Genomic DNA, 23,805 nt, shown 5'->3' with positions numbered 1-23,805 from the left:
GTGTACAGGAGATGTAAATAACATTGGTCATATCATCATAATGGCACTGTCAAGAGATGTGATACACTAGGATAATAATAAGGATGGAAAATGATAAGCATAAGGATGGGAAAATGTAAATATACTAAACAAGAAACAAATTGCAAGTAAGAGCAACTCATGAATTGGTGACAGGGTCATGGGTACCCAAAGCTGACTGATGTATGTGGGAAGCAAAGACTAACCCTTCTGGTCTGATGCCACAGAAGACATATTGTAGCGCAAACTGCTTAAATAGTTCATGTTGGCTATGATAAAGAGGTGTCATAGAAGACACTGCATCACAATTTGAAGCATATGGGGCAAAGAGATCACCATGGTGTTCACTTGGAGACCTCTACCCATTGCCAATAGCAAATACAATGGGCACAAGGGCATCAGAACTTAATTATGGAGCAATGAAAGAAGGTGGCCTGGGATGATGTTTTATGTTTGCATTACCATTATTGTGAACAGTTTTACCTGGGTAAGATGGCACCGGAATGTCTTATAGGACTACTGCAAGCTGATGCAGTGTGGTTCTCAGGGCAAGGTTCTACAGGTAAATTGTTTAGGAATGGTTTAAATAACATATGTGAGATGTGCTGGAAATCTGTACGATCCATGGAGTGCCATGCTTGCAATTAACAGGGCATTTTGGATTTGCTGCTAGCGTCCTGATCCCAGATACCACAGAACAACTTCAGAGTTTCCGGTCGTATTAAGTGAGTGGTTTAAAATGTATGGTTGATCAGTGCATATGTATATGTGTATATATTTCATTATAGGGCTACTGTTACATCACAGAAACAGCGTCGCTGTTCAGTGTAAAACAAAGCATTGTTTGAAGGGGTAGAATACCTCCATATTATGCCATCCCATGCCACATATAACTATTTTTCTTTTGCCGGATTTGTATAACCCTTCTAGCCTAAATTGGTGGGTTTTCAGCTCAGGATGTATAAAAAAGTTTAAATTCACTGACAGCAAAGATTTTAAAAATTAAGAGAAAATAAAAAACAAAAACGATTAGAAAAGTACAGACCTATTTATTGTATGATAATTAAAGGAGTACTCCGATGGAAAACTTATTTTTATTTTTTTTATTAATCAACTGGTGCCAGAAAGTTAAACAGATTTGTAAATTACTTCTATTTAAAAAATGTCAATCCTTCCAGTACATATTAGCTGCTGAATACTACAGAGGAAATTATTTTCTTTTTGGAACACAGAGCTCTCTCCTGACATCATGACCACAGTGCTCTCTGCTGACATCTCTGTCCATTTTAACTGTCCAGAGTAGGAGAAAATCCCCATAGCAAACATATGCTGCTCTGGACAGTTCCTAAAATGGACAGAGATGTCAGCAGAGAGCAGTGTGGTCATGATGTCAGCAGAGAGCACTGTGTTCCAAAAATAAAATAATTTTCTATGTAGAATTCAGTAGCTAATAAGTACTGAAAGGGTTAAGATTTTTTTAATAGAAGTAATTTACAAATCTGTTTAACTTTCTGGCACCAGTTGATTAAAAAATAAATAAATAAATTTTCCACTGGAATACCCCTTTAAGCTTGTGTTGCAAAAATATATTTTAATTCCTTTTCTTAAATATTTATTATATTTTTTTTATACCAAAATAACATTGTTAGATATAATTATATTTCTCGTCAGACACTCAACTACCCAACCTATTATTTAGCTGTAAACTAAATCATGGTAAAATGATTCTAAACTGGTAGTGACCCGGCGGAGACTTACATAGCAATCATTTTTTTCTAAGGTCTTAACTACAACTAGTCAATTATATTTTCATCCAAATCTTCTACATTCGACATGTCATAAGATATTTTCTTGAAACATAAATCTATGCGCATCGTAAAATGCAGTAACCCTACAGAAAGGTAAAATCAGACAGGTGGTCAGAGTCATCCCTCATTCATCATACTTTAAGATCTAAGAACCTGAACTGAATGATGTATGTGAAGCTAGATTTACTACCTATAATTGTACAATGACAGCATTGTATATCTGGGAGGCCAACTTAAAGAACAATTTCCCGGAGCTATGAGCAGCACTGTATTTTCTTGTCATTCATAGCCAAATGGCAGGCCGATGTTTTATGTACATCTCTAAAAGACTGATTGACCAATAAGATTGTAATCAACTTACGCAGTTCATCAAAGAATGTATCACCCCCATCTGGACCAGGTATGGAGCACACCAAACGTGCCTTCAGAAAAGTCGTCCATTTATTTATTAAACTGCGCTGGCCTCCAATATCATTCTAAAAGGAGAGAGAAACATTATAATGTTATAGTATGGTATATCTGAGAAAAACATTTCCTGCTAAAGGCAAACAGGTGAATAATACGACTCTTCTATGTCTATGCATGTCAGCCACATGAACGGCAAATTGGGAGAGACATAATTACCATCACTAGGAATGTTGTTTAATTATACAATACATGTTAGGACACACTGGTTAAAGAGCACATCAAAGACCCGATATGTACATAATGTCATTAAGAGTGATATGTTATCTACTGAGAGATCACACAACAACACAAGCAGCTGCTTAGAGACATATGTATATGATGCCAATGATACCCGATCACGTATCAAAACATCATATTAGCATAATGTTCACGATAATAGATAAAAAAATAGAAAAAAATATCAGGTAACAAAGATGTAATGGAGACAAGACCGCTCTAGGTTCAATAGATGATAGGGATCGACCGATTATCAGATTGGCCAATATTATCGGCCGATATTCATGATTTTGTTAGTTATCGTATAGGCATCTAACCTTGCCAATAATGCCGATAATGCGTCTTGCCCACAACACCCGGAGAACGGTGCTGCTGGCTGCTTTTTTGCATCTCCCAGACAGCCACGGCAGCCCTGCATGAGAACCGCAGTGGATGCCTGGGAGAGGCGCTTTGAACTCCGGCGTGGCGCTGCGGTGCTTAGACGTGAGGTCACGTCACTGTGCCACCGATCAGTGCACCCACCACCCTTGTCTCTCTCTCATACAGGGCCCTGCTTGTCCTCAGTGTACAGAGCCCTGCTTGTCCTCAGTGTACAGAGCCCTTCTTGTCCTCAGTGAACAGAGCCCTGATTGTCCTCAGTGCACAGAGCCCTGCTTGTCCTCAGTGCACAGAGCCCTGCTTGTCCTCAGTGCACAGAGCCCTGCTTGTCCTCAGTGTACAGAGCCCTGCTGGTCCTCAGTGTACAGAGTCCTGCTTGTCCTCAGTGTAGAGAGCCCTGCTTGTCCTCAGTGTACAGAGTCCTGCTTGTCCTCAGTGTACAGAGTCCTGATTGTCCTCAGTGAACAGAGCCCTGATTGTTCTCAGTGCACAGAGCCCTGCTTGTCCTCAGTGCACAGAGCCCTGCTTGTCCTCAGTGCACAGAGCCCTGCTTGTCCTCAGTGCACAGAGCCCTGCTTGTCCTCAGTGCACAGAGCCCTGCTTGTCCTCAGTGCACAAAGCCCTGCTTGTCCTCAGTGTAGAGAGCCCTGCTTGTCCTCAGTGTAAAGAGCCCTGCTTGTCCTCAGTGTAGAGCCCTGCTTGTCCTCAGTGTAGAGAGCCCTGCTTGTACTCACTGCACAGAGTCCTGCTTGTCCTCAGTGTTCAGAGACCAGCTTGTCCTCACTGCACAGAGCCCTGCTTGTCCTCAGTGTACAGAGCCCTGCTTGTCCTCAGTGTACAGAGTCCTGCTTGTTCTCAGTGTACAGAGCCCTGCTTGTCCTCAGTGTACAGAGCCCTGCTTGTCCTCAGTGTACAGAGCCCTGTTTGTCCTCAGTGTACAGAGCCCTGCTTGTCCCCAGTGTACAGGGCCCTGCTATGAGTTATCAGCTATCGGCCTGAAAGTTCACAGGGTATTGGTATCGGCTCTAAAAATCAATATTGGTCGATCCCTACAATACCCAATTTCCAACAACAGGTCTATTTAAAAAAAAAAAACAGGATACTCACCTGCCTACATTTGCCATTCCATTGTCTTTGTTCATGTTGGAAATGCCTGCTCAGACAATCACTAACCACAATGGGGACTTGTCTTGGTCAGTGATTGGCTAAGAGGGTATTTAATGCACATACAAAACAAGGAGCAGAAGTAAGCAGTGAAAACAGGGAGTCATCAGAACAGCAACTGCAGGGCATCTAGGCAGGTGAGTAGTCCTACTATATATTCAAAATATTTCTATTGTCTGTTATAGTTTTTTTGTTTTTTTTCATAGGCATTCACGGCAACCTGTCAGGTGACTGGTTCTTTTAAACAGTGAAAGATAATACATTTATTGATACTTGTATTCTTCATTACTTCTATTACTATGCAGCATGAAGAAAACAATGAGGAATCTTTATTGTTGCTGGTTATTATGGGTGCTGGTATAGGTACATACCGATCCGATACCATGGTTATATGAAGACAAAAATAGGTCACTTTATTACCGTAAATGTTTTTTATTAACAGCAATTTAAAATGATATTGCTGTTTTCCATCAGACATGTCTTTGACCTACCAGTATTTTGTCCTTGATTCTTAAGTCAGGGTAAGAGGGAGAAAGTTAATATATTGTAGCCAATACAAAGATAAACTGCAATGGATTGTTTGGATTTCAGAGTTTATTTTACAAACTATTCATTAGCCCTTCAGACTTTATCAAACTTTACTCCCTTTTAAAATTCTAAAATATTTTCTCGAAATTGAGCTAGGTTTTTAAGGGGCCATGCTATAATATGCATGACATATTTGTAATGTTCTTATTTGCTTCCAAACCTAGTATCTTATTACACGACTATTGATATGGATACAGTGTTGCACAAACCTGCACTTTTCAGAGCAGATAAGACAATTATTGAATGTGGTTTTAAAAGATAAAGTTGAAAATGTAACAAAGGGCTGATAAGGGGAATACAAGTTTGGGTGCAGTATATAGGTAGTGCTAGGAGGCTCTGGTCACCATTCACATATTGTAGAAATGTTAGATAACTGTTAAGCAAATATGTACAAATCTGTAAATTGTACAGTTAAATGCAAGATGTTTTCTCCTGAGTGGGGCATTTTAGGCTGTCATGACAACTATGCTATCATAGCTTAGATCACTATGCTTTAATAGTGGCAGAAGCTGAAATAACTTCTATAGTAAGCAGATGGGATGATCCACTGAGAGTATTTAGAGTTCATGTTGGTCTTCGAAGCAGCGCTCGGTACCTTCATGACCTGTCAAGTGTTAGAAAGATTGTCACTGCGCAATGACTTCATGTCTACCATGAAGATAAATTATCTCTATTTTCACAGATGTTGAAGCTTCTGTAGCCAGAACTGAACGTATCTTGGCAAGAAGTGGCATTTCTACTTTTAGGTAAAACAGAAGAAAAAGAAATAAAAGGAAACTGAACTTTTGATTCTTAGTTTAGTGAGTTGACAATAGAAGGCAGATTACATTTTTAAATGAAATCTGAAGATATTAATCAGGTTTAAATGCTATATGTATTTGTTTAATTATTTTTTGAAAAAGCATATTTAGTATAGCATACAAATAGTATGACCCTAAAGTGTCTACCGAAATTATTATGTATAGGCTGGTGCTGCACTAGACTATTAGTGCTTATGTATCCATAGCATGTTTGTCATTGTTACAGTTTACAGAAATGCAACAGAGGCAAGTTTGTCAATGCAGTATTACTGAGTTTGGCATTAAAGTGGGTATTCCAGGATTTTTTTTTTTTGACTGTGCTACAGGGGCTGTAAAGTTAGTGCAGTTCATAATATAGTGTCTGTACCTGTGTCTGTTTGCAATTTTTATGTGATCTTTAGCCCGTCTCAGGTTTTTCCAGGTTGCAATGTGACCCAAGACATTACATCACTAGTCAGGTGTGCAAAGTGGGCCTGTCTGCTTCAATGGGTGGAGCAACCACTGAGTGGGAGGGAAGTCATTCTGCAGGGAATTGTAGTTTTGTAACAGCTGGAGACACCCTGGTTAGAAAACACTGGTCTATTGTTTAAAGCACAGCATGGAAGGGAGTTCAGGTGTGCTGCAATGGGTGCAGTGCTGATGTGTGGGAGGGAGAAAAAAGGACTCACACTTACAAACTATGGCTCCTGGGACTTGTAGTTGGAGGGAGGAAATTCCAACAGGAAATGACCATTTTAAAAATAATATCAGCAACGTTATGGTGAACTCACAACACTTCAGCCCCAATTCAAGCACAGAGCCTTCCTTAGCATGTCTTTGCTTACAGAGTGTAACACTAGACACCACGCTAGCAGCAAATGGCTAATACCTGGAAGATAGGCTATAGCATGCACTATAGTATGGGGAGTGGAAGTATCCTTGTGGTGCATCTATGAAAATGCAGTCCATGTGAAAGTATCCACAGGAGAAAGACAGAAAAATTGCACTCACCCAGGTAGATCTTCATGCAGCTTCTTGCTGCTCTGCACGTTGCACTTTGGGGATGCTGCTGTTCATAATGGGTCTGTTCATGTACAAGACATCTTTGTGAATAAAGAAGCTGCATGAAGATCTACCTGGTTGAGTGCAATTTTTCTGTCTTTCTCCTGTGGATCCTTCCTTAGCATGTCCATGTCCAGACGGTAAGAACTTAAGTCGCCTTATGATGGATAACCCCCTTAAGCAAACTCATTGGCATATCATAATGTTTAAACTCTTAATATATTAGAAAAATTGAATAAATGGTAGATTAAACTGTCTGAAATGTCTTACAATTTATCAAAATCTGTCCAGAGGAAAAGTTGCTGAGTTGCCCATAACAACCAATCGGATTGCTTTGCAAAAGGGGTCATCTAGGAGTACAAAAATAGATCTGATTGCTTAAAAAACAGCACCACACCAGTCCTCAGGTTGTGTGTGGTATTGCATTGAAGTAAATGAAGTCAAGTTGTTATACAGCACACAATCACGTACAGGTGTGGTGCTGTTTTTGAAAAAACAAATAACCTCATATTTTTATTGCTAGATAACCTCTTTAACATGGATGGCATTCTGACATAATATAAAGGTATATTTGTGCACTCATTAGTGGTATTAATTGAACAATATCAAGCAACTTGGTGTGTAAATTTATGGCAGTGATATTAGTAGTGTTCACTGTAAGACATTGCTATTCCTGTACTTTCGTATACTGGCACTATAATTGGGCATTACTATGGTAATAAAAAGACAGTGACACCAATTTTCAACAAATGGAGGGTCAGTTTACATAAATGTGTAATAGGGAGACTACATAACCTTTAATTTAGATGGTTAAGCACAGAATCACATATTTCGGAATTCTTGACTAACACTTAAAACACTTAAAAAAGTGACACTGAAATCACTTGCTTGAGGTCGAATTCAATGTAAAAAGAAACAAACAAAAAAACTATACAAATCCTGTTTCTCTTTAAATTTTTTCTTTTTATCTGGATATGTGCACATATTATTTGAGAAAAGAAGAGGATATTGTTTTGTTAAGGAAGAGGAAGTACATTTTGCAAACATGAACCTTTACTGTACAAAGCCAGGAATGATATTGAGCAAACACCTTACACGGAAATGCTACTTCCTTGTGATTCATCCTCATAAATCCATATTATTCATCTTGTTTCCATCACACACACATAGGTAAACACTGTACGATGGCCCTCACACTAGTTGTATCTTATACGGAGTGAAATCTTTTGGTCATATAGTTCCGAATGATGGTTTGTTTAATGGACCGGATAACAGAACATTCTATGACCTGTGCCCTTAGAGAACAAATAACTATGACAGGTTTAGAATATGTTATTTCACATAATTTCAGGATCATTAATATATTATCATTATGGTAGGTGTCTGGGACTCGGGGTAGTAATTGTAATCATTTCCAGAACTGAAGGATAAATAGACAAAAAGCTACATTAATTCCACATCAACATCTCCTTAAATAACACTGACAGAACTGAGCGGGTGATGGAAGCCGAGCAGCGCACAAAGCACGGAACCATTTCCAGGCAGGGATTGCAGTCTATATACATTTTAGAATACGACTGCATAGAAAAAATAAGCATGTCATTAACTTGAATACTAAGAAAATATTAGCAAATTCTAAAAGCAACACTCTGAAGCTGACTGTATAACATTGGATGTGGAAAGCTAAATCCTAGGCAGGATACTCCAACTGTGGTATATACCTGGCAGTACAGAAATCCTATATTTTAAACAATGGACATATTTGGCAGTGCTAACATTACGACTCCCTAGCCAGTGGCGCTATCACTTATTCTAACAACAATAAACTGTAGCGCTCTGCTGTGCCAACTGATTTTATATGCACGGAAAGGACCCACCAAAGATGCAGTCCGCATAGGTGTCTGTTCCGCTCTGATTTTTAATGCACCCATGTTATATAAACAAAATGAATGCGGTTGGAAGCAGGAGATTGCTTCCCTTGTAAAGTGATTTTATTGTCTGAAAAGCGCAGACTTCTGCCAAAAATATGTCTGCGTATAATAAAAAGATACCAACTGTAACAATGAAAATAGGGCACAGCAAGGTGTCTTAGAAAAACCCAGGATGTAAGTGAAAGGATTCTGGAAGCACCTCAGACAAAAACTCGGCTTCACGATTTCAATAATAGGTAGAATAAATAGCTCTAGGGCAAATATGCTCTTTGTGACATGTCATTGATACATGTCGAAGAAAACTACAATCATTGTGTCACATACCCCTGGGATTTGATTCCAGGCAGAAATATATTATTACAAGTATACTAAGCCCTGGGTGATATAGAAATGCGCCGTTTCAGCTTTTAATTATAATTAAAGGGGTTCTACAGTTTATACAGTCCGCTTCATCCCACCGAGGGCTAAAAGTTCAGTCTGCTATCAGTGTAACAGTATAAATCATATCAAACCATAGAAGCCAAGTCTACACATCCACATCTGTGACTGCGTGAGCACCCTGATCTGCTTTTACTTGTAAAGGAGTATAAATGTGTTTTTATTCACATTCTGAGGTCTCTCACTGAGGGTGCACAACAACATGCATCTAGCGTCTTTATTCATTACGGAGATGCCCCCTTTAAGTCGATGCATTTTATTTACAGCAGGCTAAATATGGAATACCAGAGGTTTGTAGATGTTAAAGATCATGTGTGTTTGCTGCTCACAATGTTGAATGAGGTTTACAATCACAAAAAGAAACCTACCGTATATACTCGAGTATAAGCCGAGTTTTTCAGCACGATTTTTCGTGCTGAAAACACCCCCCTTGGCTTATACTCGAGTGAACTCTCCACCCGCAGTGGTCTTCAACCCGCGGACCTCCAGAGGTTTCAAAACTACAACTCCCAGCTGGGAGTTGTAGTTTTGAAACCTCCGGAGGTCCGCAGGTTGAAGACCACTGCGGCCTTCGACATCATCCAGCCCCCTCTCACCCCCCTTTAGTTCTGTACAGTACTCACCTCCGCTCGGCGCTGGTCCGGTGCTGCAGGGCTGTCCGGTGAGTAGGTCGTCCGGTGGGATAGTGGTTCCGGGCTGCTATCTTCACCGGGGAGGCCTCTTCTAAGCGCTTCGGGCCCGGCCCCAGAATAGTCACGTTGCCTTGACAATGACGCAGAGGTACGTTCATTGCCAACGTACTTCTGCGTCATTGTCAAGGCAACGCCTCTATTCCAGGCCGGAAGCGCGGAGAAGAGGCGCCCCCGCTGAAGATAGCAGCCCGGAACCACTATCCCACCGGACCACCTCCTCTCCGGACAGCCCTGCAGCACCGGACCAGCGCCGAGCGGAGGTGAGTACTGTACAGAACTAAAGGGGGGTGAGAGGGAGCTGGATGATATCGAAGGCCGATGGCTGCCCGGGCTTGCTGGGACTTGTAGTTTTGAAACCTCTGGAGGTCCGCAGGTTGAAGACCACTGAGGGCGGATAATGAGAAGAGGATGATGAAGGAGGGGGTGTGGGATGATAAGAGGATGATGAAGGGGGGTGGGGATGATGACAAGGGGATGATGAAGGGGGGTGGGGATGATGACAAGGGGATGATGAAGGGGGGTGGGGATGATGACAAGGGGATGATGAAGGGGGGTGGGGATGATGACAAGGGGATGATGAAGGGGGGATGTGTGGGATGATGACAAGGGGATGATGACAGGTGATGATGATGAGGGTCTGGATGATGACAGGCGGTGATGATGATGAGGATGTTAATGATGGGTCTGGATGATGACAGGGGGGGATGATGTATTTCCCACCCTAGGCTTATACTCGAGTCAATAACTTTTCCTGGGATTTTGGGTTGAAATTAGGGGTCTCGGCTTATACTCGGGTCGGCTTATACTCAAGTATATACGGTAATATCCAATTTTAGGGATGTCCCGATACCCTTTTTTTTAAGACCGAGTACGAGTACCGATACTTTAATTCTAGAATTCGCCGATACCAAGTATGAGTACTTTTATTTTAAAGGGAATCCGACAGCATGGTGACCCGGTCTCTGGTGCTGCTTACCGTATGATATGTGGGTCCTTTTTGTGTACAATGGAGGCGGCTGCTGTAGTATGAGCCAAGATATCTCTCTTCTCCATTGGGCAGAACAGGGAATTTGCATTGGCTGCAAAACAGATGTCTCTGGAGAGATTGCGCTGATGTTCACATGGTGAGCAGTGGTAGAAACCGGGTCACCTGCACTATCTACATATAAATTCAAGTTAGTGCAGGTGACTCTGCTGTAAGATAGCCTATAATAGTAGGGAGTATCCCCCTTTAGACATTAGCAGGGCCCCCTCTTTAGACATTAGCAGGGCCCCCCTTTAGACATTAGCAGGGCCCCCCCCCCCCTTTAGACATTAGCAGGACCCCCTTTAGACAACAGGGCCCCCTTTAGACATTAGTAGGGCCTCCCTTTAGACATTAGCAGGGCCCCCCCTTTAGATATTAGCAGGGGGCCCCCCCTTTAGACATTAGCAGGACCCCCTTTAGACAGCAGGGCCCCCCTTTAGACATTAGCAGGACCCCTTTAGACATTAGCAGGGCCCCCTTTAGACATTATCAGGACCCTTCTTTAGACAGCAGGCCCCCCCCCCCCCCTTTAGACATTAGCAGGGCCCCCCTTTAGACATAAGCAGGACCCCCTTTAGACATTAGCAGGACCCCCCTGTAGACCACAGCCCTCACCTTTGTGGACAGCTCACCTGCGGCTGTCCTCTGTCGGGTGCTGCAACTCCACTGCTCCGTCCTCCCGTCCGCATCATTGCGTTTTATGGAGGAGCATGTGACATACACGTCACTCTGCTTCCTCCGTAGCGTTAAGCTGGGCGCAGGGGAGAAGGAGTGGCGTGTATGTCACATGCTCCTCCATAGAACGCCATGATGCAGACGGGAGAACGGGGCAGCGGAGCAGGTATCGGACATGGTATAGGGGATATTGAACGAGTCCCCGATACCATGGAAATGGCCAGTATCAGCCCCGATACCGATACTTGTATCGGTATCGGGACATCCCTATCCAATTTATTGAAATTTCTTTCTCCAAGAGAGTCCAAAGAACACCCCTGAAAACAATTGGAGAACATACAGACTACATGCAAATGATTTCCTTTATTGGAACCCCAGTGCTAAAAAACAATGTGATGTTGGTTGTAACCAACTTGTACCTTTTTTGTTTTGCACATGAGGGGGAAGTGGCTACCTTCGTGTTGGTTCTTGCATCCCACCAATTTTATAAGTTGCCGGATGTCTCAGACCTTACAAGCCTGTAAAGTGAATGCTCAGAGGCATATTCATAGTGTAGGGTCCATCCCAATGAAGTCACCTTATTGTGGTGGGATGGTACACACTATTTGGCCAAATGGTAAGCTTAGAACCTCTATTTTTCACCATAGTAGTATTGCTAAGTCAAAAATATCATATTTCAGGTGAACTCCTGAGTTAAATACTCATCCCGTTTAGTTGGTCTAAGGCCCCTCATCTCAGCCAAGCCAGATCACCATGCTCTGTACTGACGTGGGGCAAGAACCCCGAAACAGTCTGCAGATGGGTTCTCTTTCCTTCTGGAGAGAGAGTTCTGGTTTGGCATTAATCCCGATTAGCTTTTTATATTCCGTAACTGGAGCTAAGCTGATACCAGGGAACATCGCCTGAGAAGGTGATGTAATGAGCTGATTTGCATATTCCCCTATCCAGAATGCCTGCAGAGTGCTTAGTGGCCCTTGAAAGCTCCGTCACACCAGGAGTGGTGAACTCTCCTTGAGTTAAATACTCATCCCGTTTATATATATATATATATATATATATATATATATATATATATATATTTAATGCATTAGTATATGATTACTACTAAATCAGGTTTAGGGTGACATATAAAGCTTAGTATCATAGCTTAAGAAGACCTTTTACAGAAGTTTACAACAAACCAGGTAAACTGACACTTTAACTGCTCAGTGGACAGATGGACAAATCTACATATATGTGACAGGGGAGAGGTGCAGAATATAATCTAAATATTTTTAAATTCTGTACCCTACAGAGAGTAGGCCTAGTACTGATTTGTTGAACCATGAAACACACTGACCAGAGAAACAAGTGCTGCAGTACAGATTTGCAGTTTTTAGTGTAAGAATGTGTTCCGAGTAGGATCCTCCAATGAGTCATGCTGATGTTAATTGTAAGACATGTGGTAGGCTTTCTGGGAGAGCAGGTCAGCTCCTAAATGCTGGAAATGTGCCCGTGGATATGGGACAGCTGGAAGCGAGGGAGTATGTGCCATTGTGGCAGATCATGTGACTGCTATTGGGCCCTTGAAGAGAGAGTCCTGATTTGTCCATTTTTCTATTGGTAAGAAACTGTGCACTCCAGGAGGGGACATTGACCAATGGGTAATGGAAAGCAAATGGAGATTAACACCAGGCCTTTCTGTTCTGGAGGGGGGGATCAGATGCCAAAAAAGGCTCATTTTAATATTTGCTATCGGGCATCCTTTCTTCTATGTACACCACTGGATGGCAGGTATGTCCTTGGGTCCTAATATTCATATGGATTTTTTTTTTTTTTTTTTTTACACGAATCATCTACTGAAGCATTGTTGCAGACCAAGTACAGCTCCTTTCTGTCAGTAATTTTCTAATGGCTGTGGCCTCTTTCAGCAAGATAATGTATGCTGTCACAATACAAAAATAATCCAGGAATGGTTTGAGGAATATAACAAATAGTTAAAGGTATTGACTTGAACTTAATGTACATTTTTGGTAGTGCATGGGGTTTGCAGAAATCCTTGTGTTTTGCACCAAAACAGATGTTCCATCATACTGAGTTCCAGGGAATTTTGACAGTCATTAAGGAGTTAATGTAATGATGTTTACGTTTATATGTCGATGCATTTTCCATAAGTAGTAAAGTATGCACTGAAATGTGGGCATTTCTAATTCCCCTCATAAACTGGGACAACAGAGAACAATGTTGTTTCTGTTCTTGCTAAGAGCGGAGTAAAATATTGGCTTTAAATGTCTATTTAATTACATTGGCTCACAAGTCAGATTTCAATGCACTATGGAAAGAAGTCAGAAGAGGGAAATCATTGCATAAATGTATGTCTGTGGGTTTATAGAACATATCCATATCTTCCTATAACCGTGTGAAAATGTTTACTCTAAGGCACAGTATTTTCTGTGCATAAGAACACAAGGGGCACCTCTCATTAGCATTTCTACAAAACACCATCTTACCCAGAGCTTATCTGGAACTTCCACCCATGAAACAGATGTATTGTTAAGATTAGGAGGTGCATTGTAATTTACGAGATAACCAGCAAAACTCCCACAATTTCTAAGTGCAAACAGTACACATGAAGCACATCATACAACATGTAAACAGCAGCTGCAATACCTAGCACAGCTGCTACAAAAAATAGTAACATTTGTGGAAGTAGGACCAGATATAAACTAGGAGCATGCTTGTAGTAGTCACTCATGCACCTAAACACCTTCCAAACAGTTGCCTGGCAGGGGTGTCAGGAATCGGACCACCAATCGAATATTGATCACCTATAAAATAGGTCATCAGGTTTAACAGCATGGATAGCCAATTAAGACTAGTGTTATACACAATGCCCTGATTAACTCAAAGGGGGAGATTTATCAAAACCTGTGCAGAGGAAAACTTGCCCAGTTGCCCATAGCAACCAATCAGATTGCTTATTTCATTTTTCACAGGCCTTCATAAAAATGAAAGAAGCAAGCTGATTGGTTGCTATGGGCAACTGGGCAAGTTTTCCTCTGCACAGGTTTTGATATATCTCCCCCTATGATAGTGTCTAATTCTTAGAAGGTATAAACTTAGAATAGACAGTCTATAAATACTCCTAATATGGCTCATTTTTAGACTGTGTAGTCTAAGTTTACACCAACTATTAGTTGGTATAACCTGGACCAGAATCTTGCGCCAGTACACTGGCACATTTTTTGTTACACAGTGTAGCATATTAATCCATGTCGAGGCTGCCCACATCCCTTTTGTAGAATGTGGAGGATGGATTGGGCATAAAATTTTTTTCCCTAATAAACTCCTTTAAAGGAGTACCCAATAGGCTCAGGCTGCCGATATATACAATAAATCTGGACTTACTTTCCGCTGCTCCCCCTGTGCCATTCTCTACTGTGATCCTCTTTATGCTACCACTGCCCAACATGCAACAGTGCAGCTCAGCTAATCCCTTTCTGCAGCAGTATCAATCCTCGGCCAGTGATTGGCTGAGTAGCAATATGACACATAGGGCCCTGGTCCCCATCTTCTTCCAGGTACTCAACCAAATATGTCATACTGCTGCTCAGCCAATCATTGGCTAATGCTGGACACAGCTACAGAAAGCGATTAGCTGAGCTGCACTGTTGCTTGCCAAGCACCAGAGGCAGGAAGAGGACCAAAGTGGAGGATGGGACAGTAATATTGAAGGCACCAGGGGAGTGGTGGGAGATAGGTCCAGTTTTTTTTTTTTTTTTTTTTTTTTTAGCCTGGGCAATACACCTTTAAGCAATTTCTTAATATTTTGTTTCTAATGAAGTTGACCTGAAATGCCCTCAGTCTTTAGGACTGCTAATGGGACTATTGGGTTAATTTAATCAATTTTATATGAGATTTCTGTTTATTTTCTGTAAAATGCCCCCAAACTGAAGTTGTCAGAATGTTTAAACTTTCTCTTAACTTGCGGGAAGTCACAGATGGATGGAATTTTTTTATGACAAAACGCTTACAGTGTCTTATTTTTCCATACTCTGGTTACCCAGTATTTATTACTTCAATATGTTTGAGTTCTTCACCTAACTTTTCACTTTTCACTTCCATTGGGAAAACAATTTAAATACACAAAACTGTATGACAGTGCCTTGGGTTCTAACCAGAACAAGATTAATACAATTTCCTATTCTGCTGTAATGTTTTCAAGTGTTAACTTAATATACAGCAGCACATATTTTCGCCCTGTACTGGAGACAAATATAAAGTCGGTCTGCCTTTGAGAATACAGTGCTTCAGTAGGTAAGGCAACAGATGTTTGTCCCTAGGCGAATTATTCTAAACGTTCTATAATTTTCTAGGCCTTAAACCAAATAGGAAGCAGACAGTTTCATGCAACAGCTGTCCCCTTAGGGAAACGATCAGAAAGATGGAAACTGGGCCAGTACTTACTGGTACAGGCAGCACTGTACTGTAATATTAGGGGTAATTCCAAAAGCTTGAGATGTTTAAGCAACGTCATCCTGAAATTTATGATAATCTTACAGTTGCAGCCAGCATAACATTATAGAGGCCAAACTGAAAATTGTCCTATTTATATGTAAACCGCCTTCTCTTTATAACTTTCACTAGCAAAACCAATCCTTACAAAATATTTTCTCAGATTAAGACACTTAAAGTTTGGACAATATATTGAAAGACTCTTCTGTGAAATTATATCCCAATTTTAGCTTGTGATAGAACACTTCTGAATTATTACACAGTCTTTTATATGTTACCACATATGTTGGCCGTTGGTTTCTTCCATTGTATTTGGTGTAAGAAGGTTCCATAATCATCCATGAAACAATTACACAAAATGATACTGAAAAATTGTCTTTAGAGGGATTGATCTTCTCAAACAACATGGCCAGCATACATAATTTATGGTAGTTCGGAAAATCTGTTACAGGAATTATGGTCTAGAATATGGTGTCTTCTCAAAAAGAAGTACAGTACTTTAGGGAGTTTCTCTCTCTTTCTCATAAAACCTTTAAAAGTATGAACATTTGTATATGTTTATTTCATCTTTAGTTGTTGGTTAAAGAGGGTGTGAAGAGGAGAGTTTTGCCCCATTTAGGGGCTCTTCATAATAAGTGAATCCCAAGATGTTCTTCTATTGGGCAACTCAGCACGCAAGTGTATGATTCTCCACCACAGGAGAAATGCAGCATTATAGAAGTCCTCGTAGTAGTAAACAGGCTATCCTTATAACATACAGATAGGCAGGTCTGTCTAGCCAAATGCTTTTTGTAACTACTGTCTAGTCTGGATAATAAATTAGGGTCTTTAATGGGAGAGGACCCTTCTATTATCTCAAAATACCTAATAAACTACTAAAAATAAGATATCCATCTTTACACATTTATATTGCATGAAATCAGGTGGGAGTTTTATTAGCATTCACTTCAAATGAATCAGCAGTCAATATGCAATTCCTCCACTATAACAGATTATCACAGTCCCACTGAAGTGAATGTTAGCAAAAAGCCTTGCAGATTTTCCACAGTAATTTATAAATGTGTCACTGTACCCTAAAATGCAATTTCCTACATCCCTAAGGTTGGCTCATGCTTAACTTTTTAAGGGGAAACTGAGAACATTTTACATCTTCTTTTAACATAGTATGACTTAAGTGGCTGTCAATAGACTTGATAAAGCAACTAATGGAAGTAAAAGAATAATCTTTTCACAGAATTAACTATCATTAACACTTAAAGGAGTAATGTAGCGGTGATTTTCATGATTCCATTGAGCCTGGGCTGCAAAAAGAAAAAAAAAAAAAACATACTTTAACTCACCTTCCATCGCTCCCCCGTTGTGCCGCTATAGCTCTTCGGTCCTCTGGTCCCGGTGTTCTTCTGTGCACGGAGTGTCACACTGTGATCAGTGTATTGCTATCCGCAGCTATGTCATTTCTCGGTCAGTGTCATGTAAGGAGCCTAGGCCCCACGTTCTCCCTGCTGCTCAGCCTGTTACATGACACTGCACTTAGCCTATCACCGGCCAAAGAGGGAGATCACAGTGGCTGGCAATACACTGATCGCAGTGTGACAATCTGTGCACATGGAATCAGGAAGAAGACCTGGACTGGAGGACTGAAGAGCTATAGCAGCGCAATGGAAGATCAACGGAAGGGGAGCTGTCACGCCCCCTCCCATAGGGTTGCAATGCTCCGGCCCCCGTGATCGCCAGTAATCAGACCCGGAGCGAACGTGCTCCGGGGACTGATTCTAACGGGGTGTTGCGTGCAAGATCTCTTTGGATAGGAGATAAGAAGTCTTAGCGCCGGAGTACCCCTTTAAAAAATTATTATCTGGAAAATTAATTTAAGTAGTAGGCTACCGTTATGGTACAAAGTGATGCTGAGTGCATACTGTATGCTTAAAGGGGTACTCCAGTGGAAAACTATATAATTTATTATTATTATTTTTTTTTTTTATCAACTGGCTCCAAAAAGTTATACAGATTTGTAAATTACTTCTATTTAAAAATCTTCATCCTTCTAGTACTTATCAGCTGCTGTATGCACCACAGGAAGTTCTTTTCTTTTTAAATTTATTTTCTGTCAGACCACAGCGCTCTCTGCTGACACCTCTGTTCCTGTCAGGAACTGTCGTGAGCAGGATAGGTTTGCTATGGGGATTTGCTCCTGCTCTGGACTGTTCCTGACATGGACAGAGGTGTCAGCAAAGAGCACTGTTGTCAGACAGGAACTAAATTCAAAAGGAAAAGAACTTCCTGTGGAGTATACAACAGATGATAAGAACTAGAAAGATTAAGATTTTTAAATAGAAGTCATTTACAAATCTGTATAACTTTCTGGAGCCAGTTGATTTTAAAAGAATTGTTTTCCACCGGAGTACCCCATTAACATAAGGACGCCCTGCGCCTGGTCTGGTATTTAAAACGGGGTCGGGATCGTTGTGCCACGCACTAGTAACCCTTCAGATGTGGCGATCAAAGTTGATAGAGGTGGCATTATGATTTTTAGAAGGTAATGAGGGAAAAATGAAAATGCAAAAGTGGAAAAACGCTGAGGCCTTAAAGGGGTACTCCGCCCCTTGACATCTTATCCCTTATCCAAAGGCTAGGGGATAAGATGTCAGATTGCTGGGGTCTTGCTGCTGGGAACCCCCGGGATCTCGGCTGCAGCACCCCGCTATCATTACTGCATAGAGCAGACTTGCTCCGTGCGTAATGATGGGCAATACAGGGGCTGGAGCATCGTAATGTCACGAGGGGCGGAGCCATGACATCACAATTTTCTGGCCCCTGTATCGCTGGTCATTACACATGGAGCGAGTCTGCTCGGTGCAGTAATGATAGCCGGGTGCTGCAGTCGAGATCCCGGCTGACATCTTATTGCCTATCCTTTGGATAGAGGATAAGATGTCTAGGGGCGGAGTACCCCTTTAAGGGGTTAATACCAACATAGAAAAAAACTAAGACATGTTAAACTTCCAATATAATTTCAGCTTGCTTTGAATGTATTTCTCTATGACTATAGGTCACATTTCCTCAGGAAAAATCAATAATACAAAAGCAATCGTCACACATTATCAATCCTTATAATGTGATACAGCAAATGAAGAAGCATCATGTGTAAAATACACGTTAAATGCTGATAATATGTACACATCTCTCTTTGGTTACTAAACCTTCCCACTTCAGAAGATGTCATAAAATTGGTGTGGCCTTTTGTGTAAATGTTATAACATCATGGATGAGCCATTTAAAACCAAATTTGGGAAAACATGATAGAAGTGACAGTCAAGATATTTTGTCTGCTGGTGTTGTTTCCCTTTCATGATGTGTACGTTGCTTGGCTGCATTGCCATTTATTACATCTATAAACAGACATTCTAGTGGTGGCGTTATGCAATCTGCAGGAATGGTATCACTTAATGTGGAATCTACATAGATGAACCCATTAAAATATACAAAATGCAATACATATGAGTACGTTCTAAAAACACTGAAACCATATTTTATCAATTAGTAAATATATTTATAAATTCTTTCTTACAGTCAAGACTTGGCCAGAATTTCACTGTCATTTTTACTATACACAAATAAATTTGCCAAATTGTTATAGCCAGTAAATACTCCACATGTTTTAACACGAGGACAGTTGCACAACAAGACCTGTTCGAGGTATTTTATGTTTTATAGCCCAACATAAACCTGTCCTAATTTAATCATTCTCACCTTACAGACTCTCCCGACTCGAGAGTATATTGTCTTTTCAGAGCCGCTGCCTTCTGGGGATGCTTCTCGGAAGAAAAAGTAAATCTTGTCATCATCTGGATTATATGTGTCTGGTATGGAATAAGCACCAAAAAATTTTGCACCTAGAAAGAGATAGCATAGACATAAGATTATACTAGAGATTATGTCTTTTGCATATTTTTTACGTTACTTAAAAATTGATTCATTCATGTTTAAGGTGTAGCTAACCTTCCAGCAAATGTCATAGAGACATGTCAGAAGTTTGGATAGGTGGGGGTCCAGGTGCTGAATACGAGCTCAAACAGCATAGGGACAATGAATATTATTAAAATTGCTTCTTTAATTTTTTCAGAGTCCTTTTTATAAAATAAAAGAAGCAATCTGATTGGTTGCTATGGGCAACTGCTCCATTTTTCCTCAGCACATGTTTGATACATTTTCCTAATGAGTCCAGACACAGCAGGGATGCACATCCTTCACCTAAGTAGCTCTGTCCCTTATTGTATCGATTGGTGGGGGTCTCTGCACTAGACCCCCACCAATCCAAACTTCTGCCATGTCTCTATGGCAAAAGATTGTTGAAAATGTAGGCACATGAAATAATAATATCTGCCATTAATTTATTCAAAAACATTATTAACATACCGGATACTACACCCACCCAGTTAAAGGGATACTCCACTGACCCAGCGTCCGGAAAATGTTGTTCCAAATGCTGGGTGCAGGCTGCGGGGGTCGTGACCTCACAGCCACGCCCCCTCATGATTTCTTCATGGCACATCCCTCAATGCAAGTCTATGGGAGGAGGCATGGCGGCCGCTACGCCCCCTCCCATAGACTTGTATTACATGGGGCATGCCGTGACATCACAAGGGGGCATATCCATGACGTCACGACCCCCCGCAGCCCACACACAGTGTTCAGAACAAAATGTTCCGGACACTGGGGCAGTGGACTACCCCTAAGAGTAAAGGTAAGGTTGATATATATCTGAAAGTTATATCGGTTGCCTCAGGTGAGACATTGATAACCTATTACTAAGATGTGCTATCAATGCCTCACTGTCGGGGGTCTCACTGACAGATGTGAACAGTCTGTTGTTAGTCTGATCTGCTCAACTTTGTTTTCTCTGGAGGCTACATGGTTAGCCATTGACTAGAATAGACTAACAATGCATCCTCTGGAGAAAACGGAGCAGTGCTGGCCACATCATTTTAGCATAAGACCGTGCTTGGATTGGAGATCTATGGCAAGACCCAGCATTTGATTTTACAGAATTTGGAACTTGCTGCTACATTACCAATAAATGTTGGTGTTGTACACACTACTTTGCTTACAATGGCCAAGGGCAGCACATAGTCTGCAACTGATGCTTAGGAGTTGACCAATACATTTTTTCCTCGCTGTTATTTAAAATGTGAAATTCTGAAAGTAGATTTTTGAACATAGTGATTCTTCTAATTCATAGTGTACTGGTAAAAAAAAGAAATTCAGTTGTTGTTGGATTAATGACCCAGACATCATGTCCACTTACCATTGAGCCAGTAATGATCAGAGATATCTGTTCTAATGAAGTGGTGGTCATTGGGTGGTCCAAGTGAACGAGTAAATGTTGTCTCCTTTCCAAGAAAATCTGAAGCAGTCCCAGCAAAGAGATATTTATCTAAAGACAGTAACAACAATACATAAAATAATGCTCATGATTAATAATGCTCATAATTTAAACATATAAAATGCACATTTAGGCCTTAACAACATTAACTACATACTGTGTTTCAGAGAAGTTTTCCCTAGAGAAAATTAGTCATAGGAACACAACACAAAGTACAGTGTGTTATGCCTATTACAGTGCCTGAAAGTTCCTTGAAAGGAATTCTCAACTTTGGATAATCCCTACAATTGAAAAGGAGCTGCTGACAACAAGTAGCCCAGCTGGTCTTCCCACTGACCAGCTATAATCTGCAGAGAAACCTGGCAGTAAGAACTGTGGTGTAGGACAAATTATTCCCTATCCAAGAAAAGTGCATAAGTGTCTGATCGCAGGGGGTCTGACCACTGCAACCCCCAGTTATCTTCCGCCCAGCGTCCAGCTCTCTTCTTCATGCAAGGAAACTTTCCACCCCTGCACAAAGTGGTGGTCAACACACGCCTCCTCTATGTATCTCTATGAGAGAGCCTGAGATACACAAATGCTTTATCTCCGACTCTCCCACAGAGATGCATGGAAGGGATGTGTCAGCCACTGCTTTGTGCCGTGGTCAACACAGCTCCATTCAAAGTTCCATTGGGAAGAGCTGTGGTGCCTTGCCGGATAGAAGATAGGGGATAACTTGTCCTACAGCACAGAAGTAGTTAAGCAGTACATATGCCTATTGAAATCAGTAGGTTGCTTTTGTGATGCAGGATATCACAGGTCTTCCAAACTGTTGGACATTCTTTGTTACCGTTCCCATTGGCCACTAGATGAGGATCTTGAGCAGGGGGACCCCCTTAATAAACTCAAACTATCTGACATACATTTTCTCCACTGGAGAACCCCTTTAGTGTTGAATTTCTTGCAGTTGCACAGGACCTCCAACATAATATACCATGAATGGGAAAATCCATAATAACTATCCTCGTTGTCCTTATTACTAAATATTTTCGCCTCATTTAACTGTCATCTAAAACAAATTATCTTGGTTGATGCTAATGCCCTAGGCAAACTCACATTTCCTTCCTATGAAAACTTCACCTCAGTTCATTACTTAAAGTTACATCCTTTAGACAACATCATTCTGCTTTAAGGTATCAATTGTCATCCCGTGAAAAGTGAATGTCACAAAGAATAATTGACTGTGTTTTTGTTAGCCACATTACAGGGCAAGGCTAGCCACGGCTCTATCACTGACAAGTCCTTATTGACATAATGATACACATGTATCTCTTCAGGGAAGATCCTTGCGCAGACAGTCTTGTCTACAACTTCTTTCATCACTTTCCTCTGTCAGGCATATAGTATAACATAAGAGGTTTAGTATTTCACACATGTACCATGAAATAGTATACACGGAGATTACAAGGGTTCAACTGTATGTTGTGATCCACCACAAATATGGTATTTATCGATGGCATCTATCTATCTATCTCATATCTATCTATATCTATCTAGAACTCAGAAAAGTAGCACATCCACAGGAAACTTAGCAGCAAGTATCAATAAGGTGCACACAGTCATAGGGGCCTTGGCAAAGGACTCCGACTTCAATAGAGAGGATAAAACTGCAGCACACAAAAAGTGTCTTGGTGCAAAAAAGTATAATTTATTCTATCTTCAGCAAACAAAATTCAGGTGCACCTCAATTTTTTTTGCTGAAGATGGAATAAATTATACTTTTTTGCACCAAGACACTTTTTGTGTGCTGCAGTTTTATCCTCTCTATCTATCTATCTATCTATCTATCTATCTCATATCTATCTATCTATCTATCTCATATCTCTCTATCTATCTATCTATCTATCTCATATCTATCTATCTATCTCATATCTATCTATCTATCTCATATCTATCTATCTATCTCATATCTATCTCATATCTATCTCTCATATCTATCTATCTCATATCTATCTATCTATCTATCTTCCTCATATCTATCTATCTATCTCATATCTATCTATCTATCTATCTATCTATCTATCTATCTTCCTCATATCTATCTATCTCATATCTATCTCCTATCTATCTATTTCATATCTATCTATCTCATATCTCTCTATCTATCTCATATCTCTCTATCTATCTCATATCTCTCTATCTATCTCATATCTATCTATCATCTATCTATCTCATATCTATCTATCTATCTATCTATCTCATATCTATCTATCTCATATCTATCTATCTATCTATCTATCTCATATCTATCTATCTCATATCTATCTATCTATCTATCTATCTCATATCTATCTTATATCTATCTATCTCATATATATCTATCTATCTCATATCTATCTATCTATCTATCATAAACTGGTGCATTTAGGTTAACAATTCCAGTGTTTATTCATCCATAACCAGCAATGTTTCTGCCCCATATTATCTTCAACATAAGGCTATATACGAGAATGTTTCATTTAAATAAAGTGCTGTAGCATTTATTACATATAAAGACGTTTTAATCTAGTTTGGGTCTGTCTATCTGTCTATCTAGAAAACAAGCATAGAGCAGCACTCCGATGTAGCAATGCGGTGGGTGCACGCAGTAATACGGACAGGTCCCCGGCACAAGATAGCTAGATAGTAGAAAGTAACTGCAG

The 23,805-nt window shown here is 40.6% G+C and overlaps 1 protein-coding gene across 5 annotated transcripts in view; it reads right to left on the bottom strand.

The window, feature by feature from the left end:
* The window catches only part of SEMA3D (semaphorin 3D), a 172,157-nt gene that overhangs the window by 38,992 nt on the left and 109,360 nt on the right, over positions 1 to 23,805 (bottom strand). For all 5 annotated transcript variants that reach the window (XM_056573397.1, XM_056573396.1, XM_056573395.1 and 2 more), the window contains 3 exons: positions 21,044 to 21,172; positions 19,489 to 19,631; positions 2,188 to 2,302 (listed from right to left, as the gene is read on the bottom strand). In XM_056573397.1, the coding sequence (XP_056429372.1) occupies positions 2,188 to 2,302; positions 19,489 to 19,631; positions 21,044 to 21,172 (387 nt within the window). The remainder of the gene's footprint in view (positions 1 to 2,187; positions 2,303 to 19,488; positions 19,632 to 21,043; positions 21,173 to 23,805) is intronic.

The sequence above is a fragment of the Hyla sarda genome, chromosome 4 (genome assembly GCF_029499605.1).
Source record: "Hyla sarda isolate aHylSar1 chromosome 4, aHylSar1.hap1, whole genome shotgun sequence".
Lineage (NCBI taxonomy): Eukaryota > Metazoa > Chordata > Amphibia > Anura > Hylidae > Hyla > Hyla sarda.
Note: the sequence above shows the minus strand (reverse complement) of the source record. Positions and strands in the feature narration are given on the sequence as shown.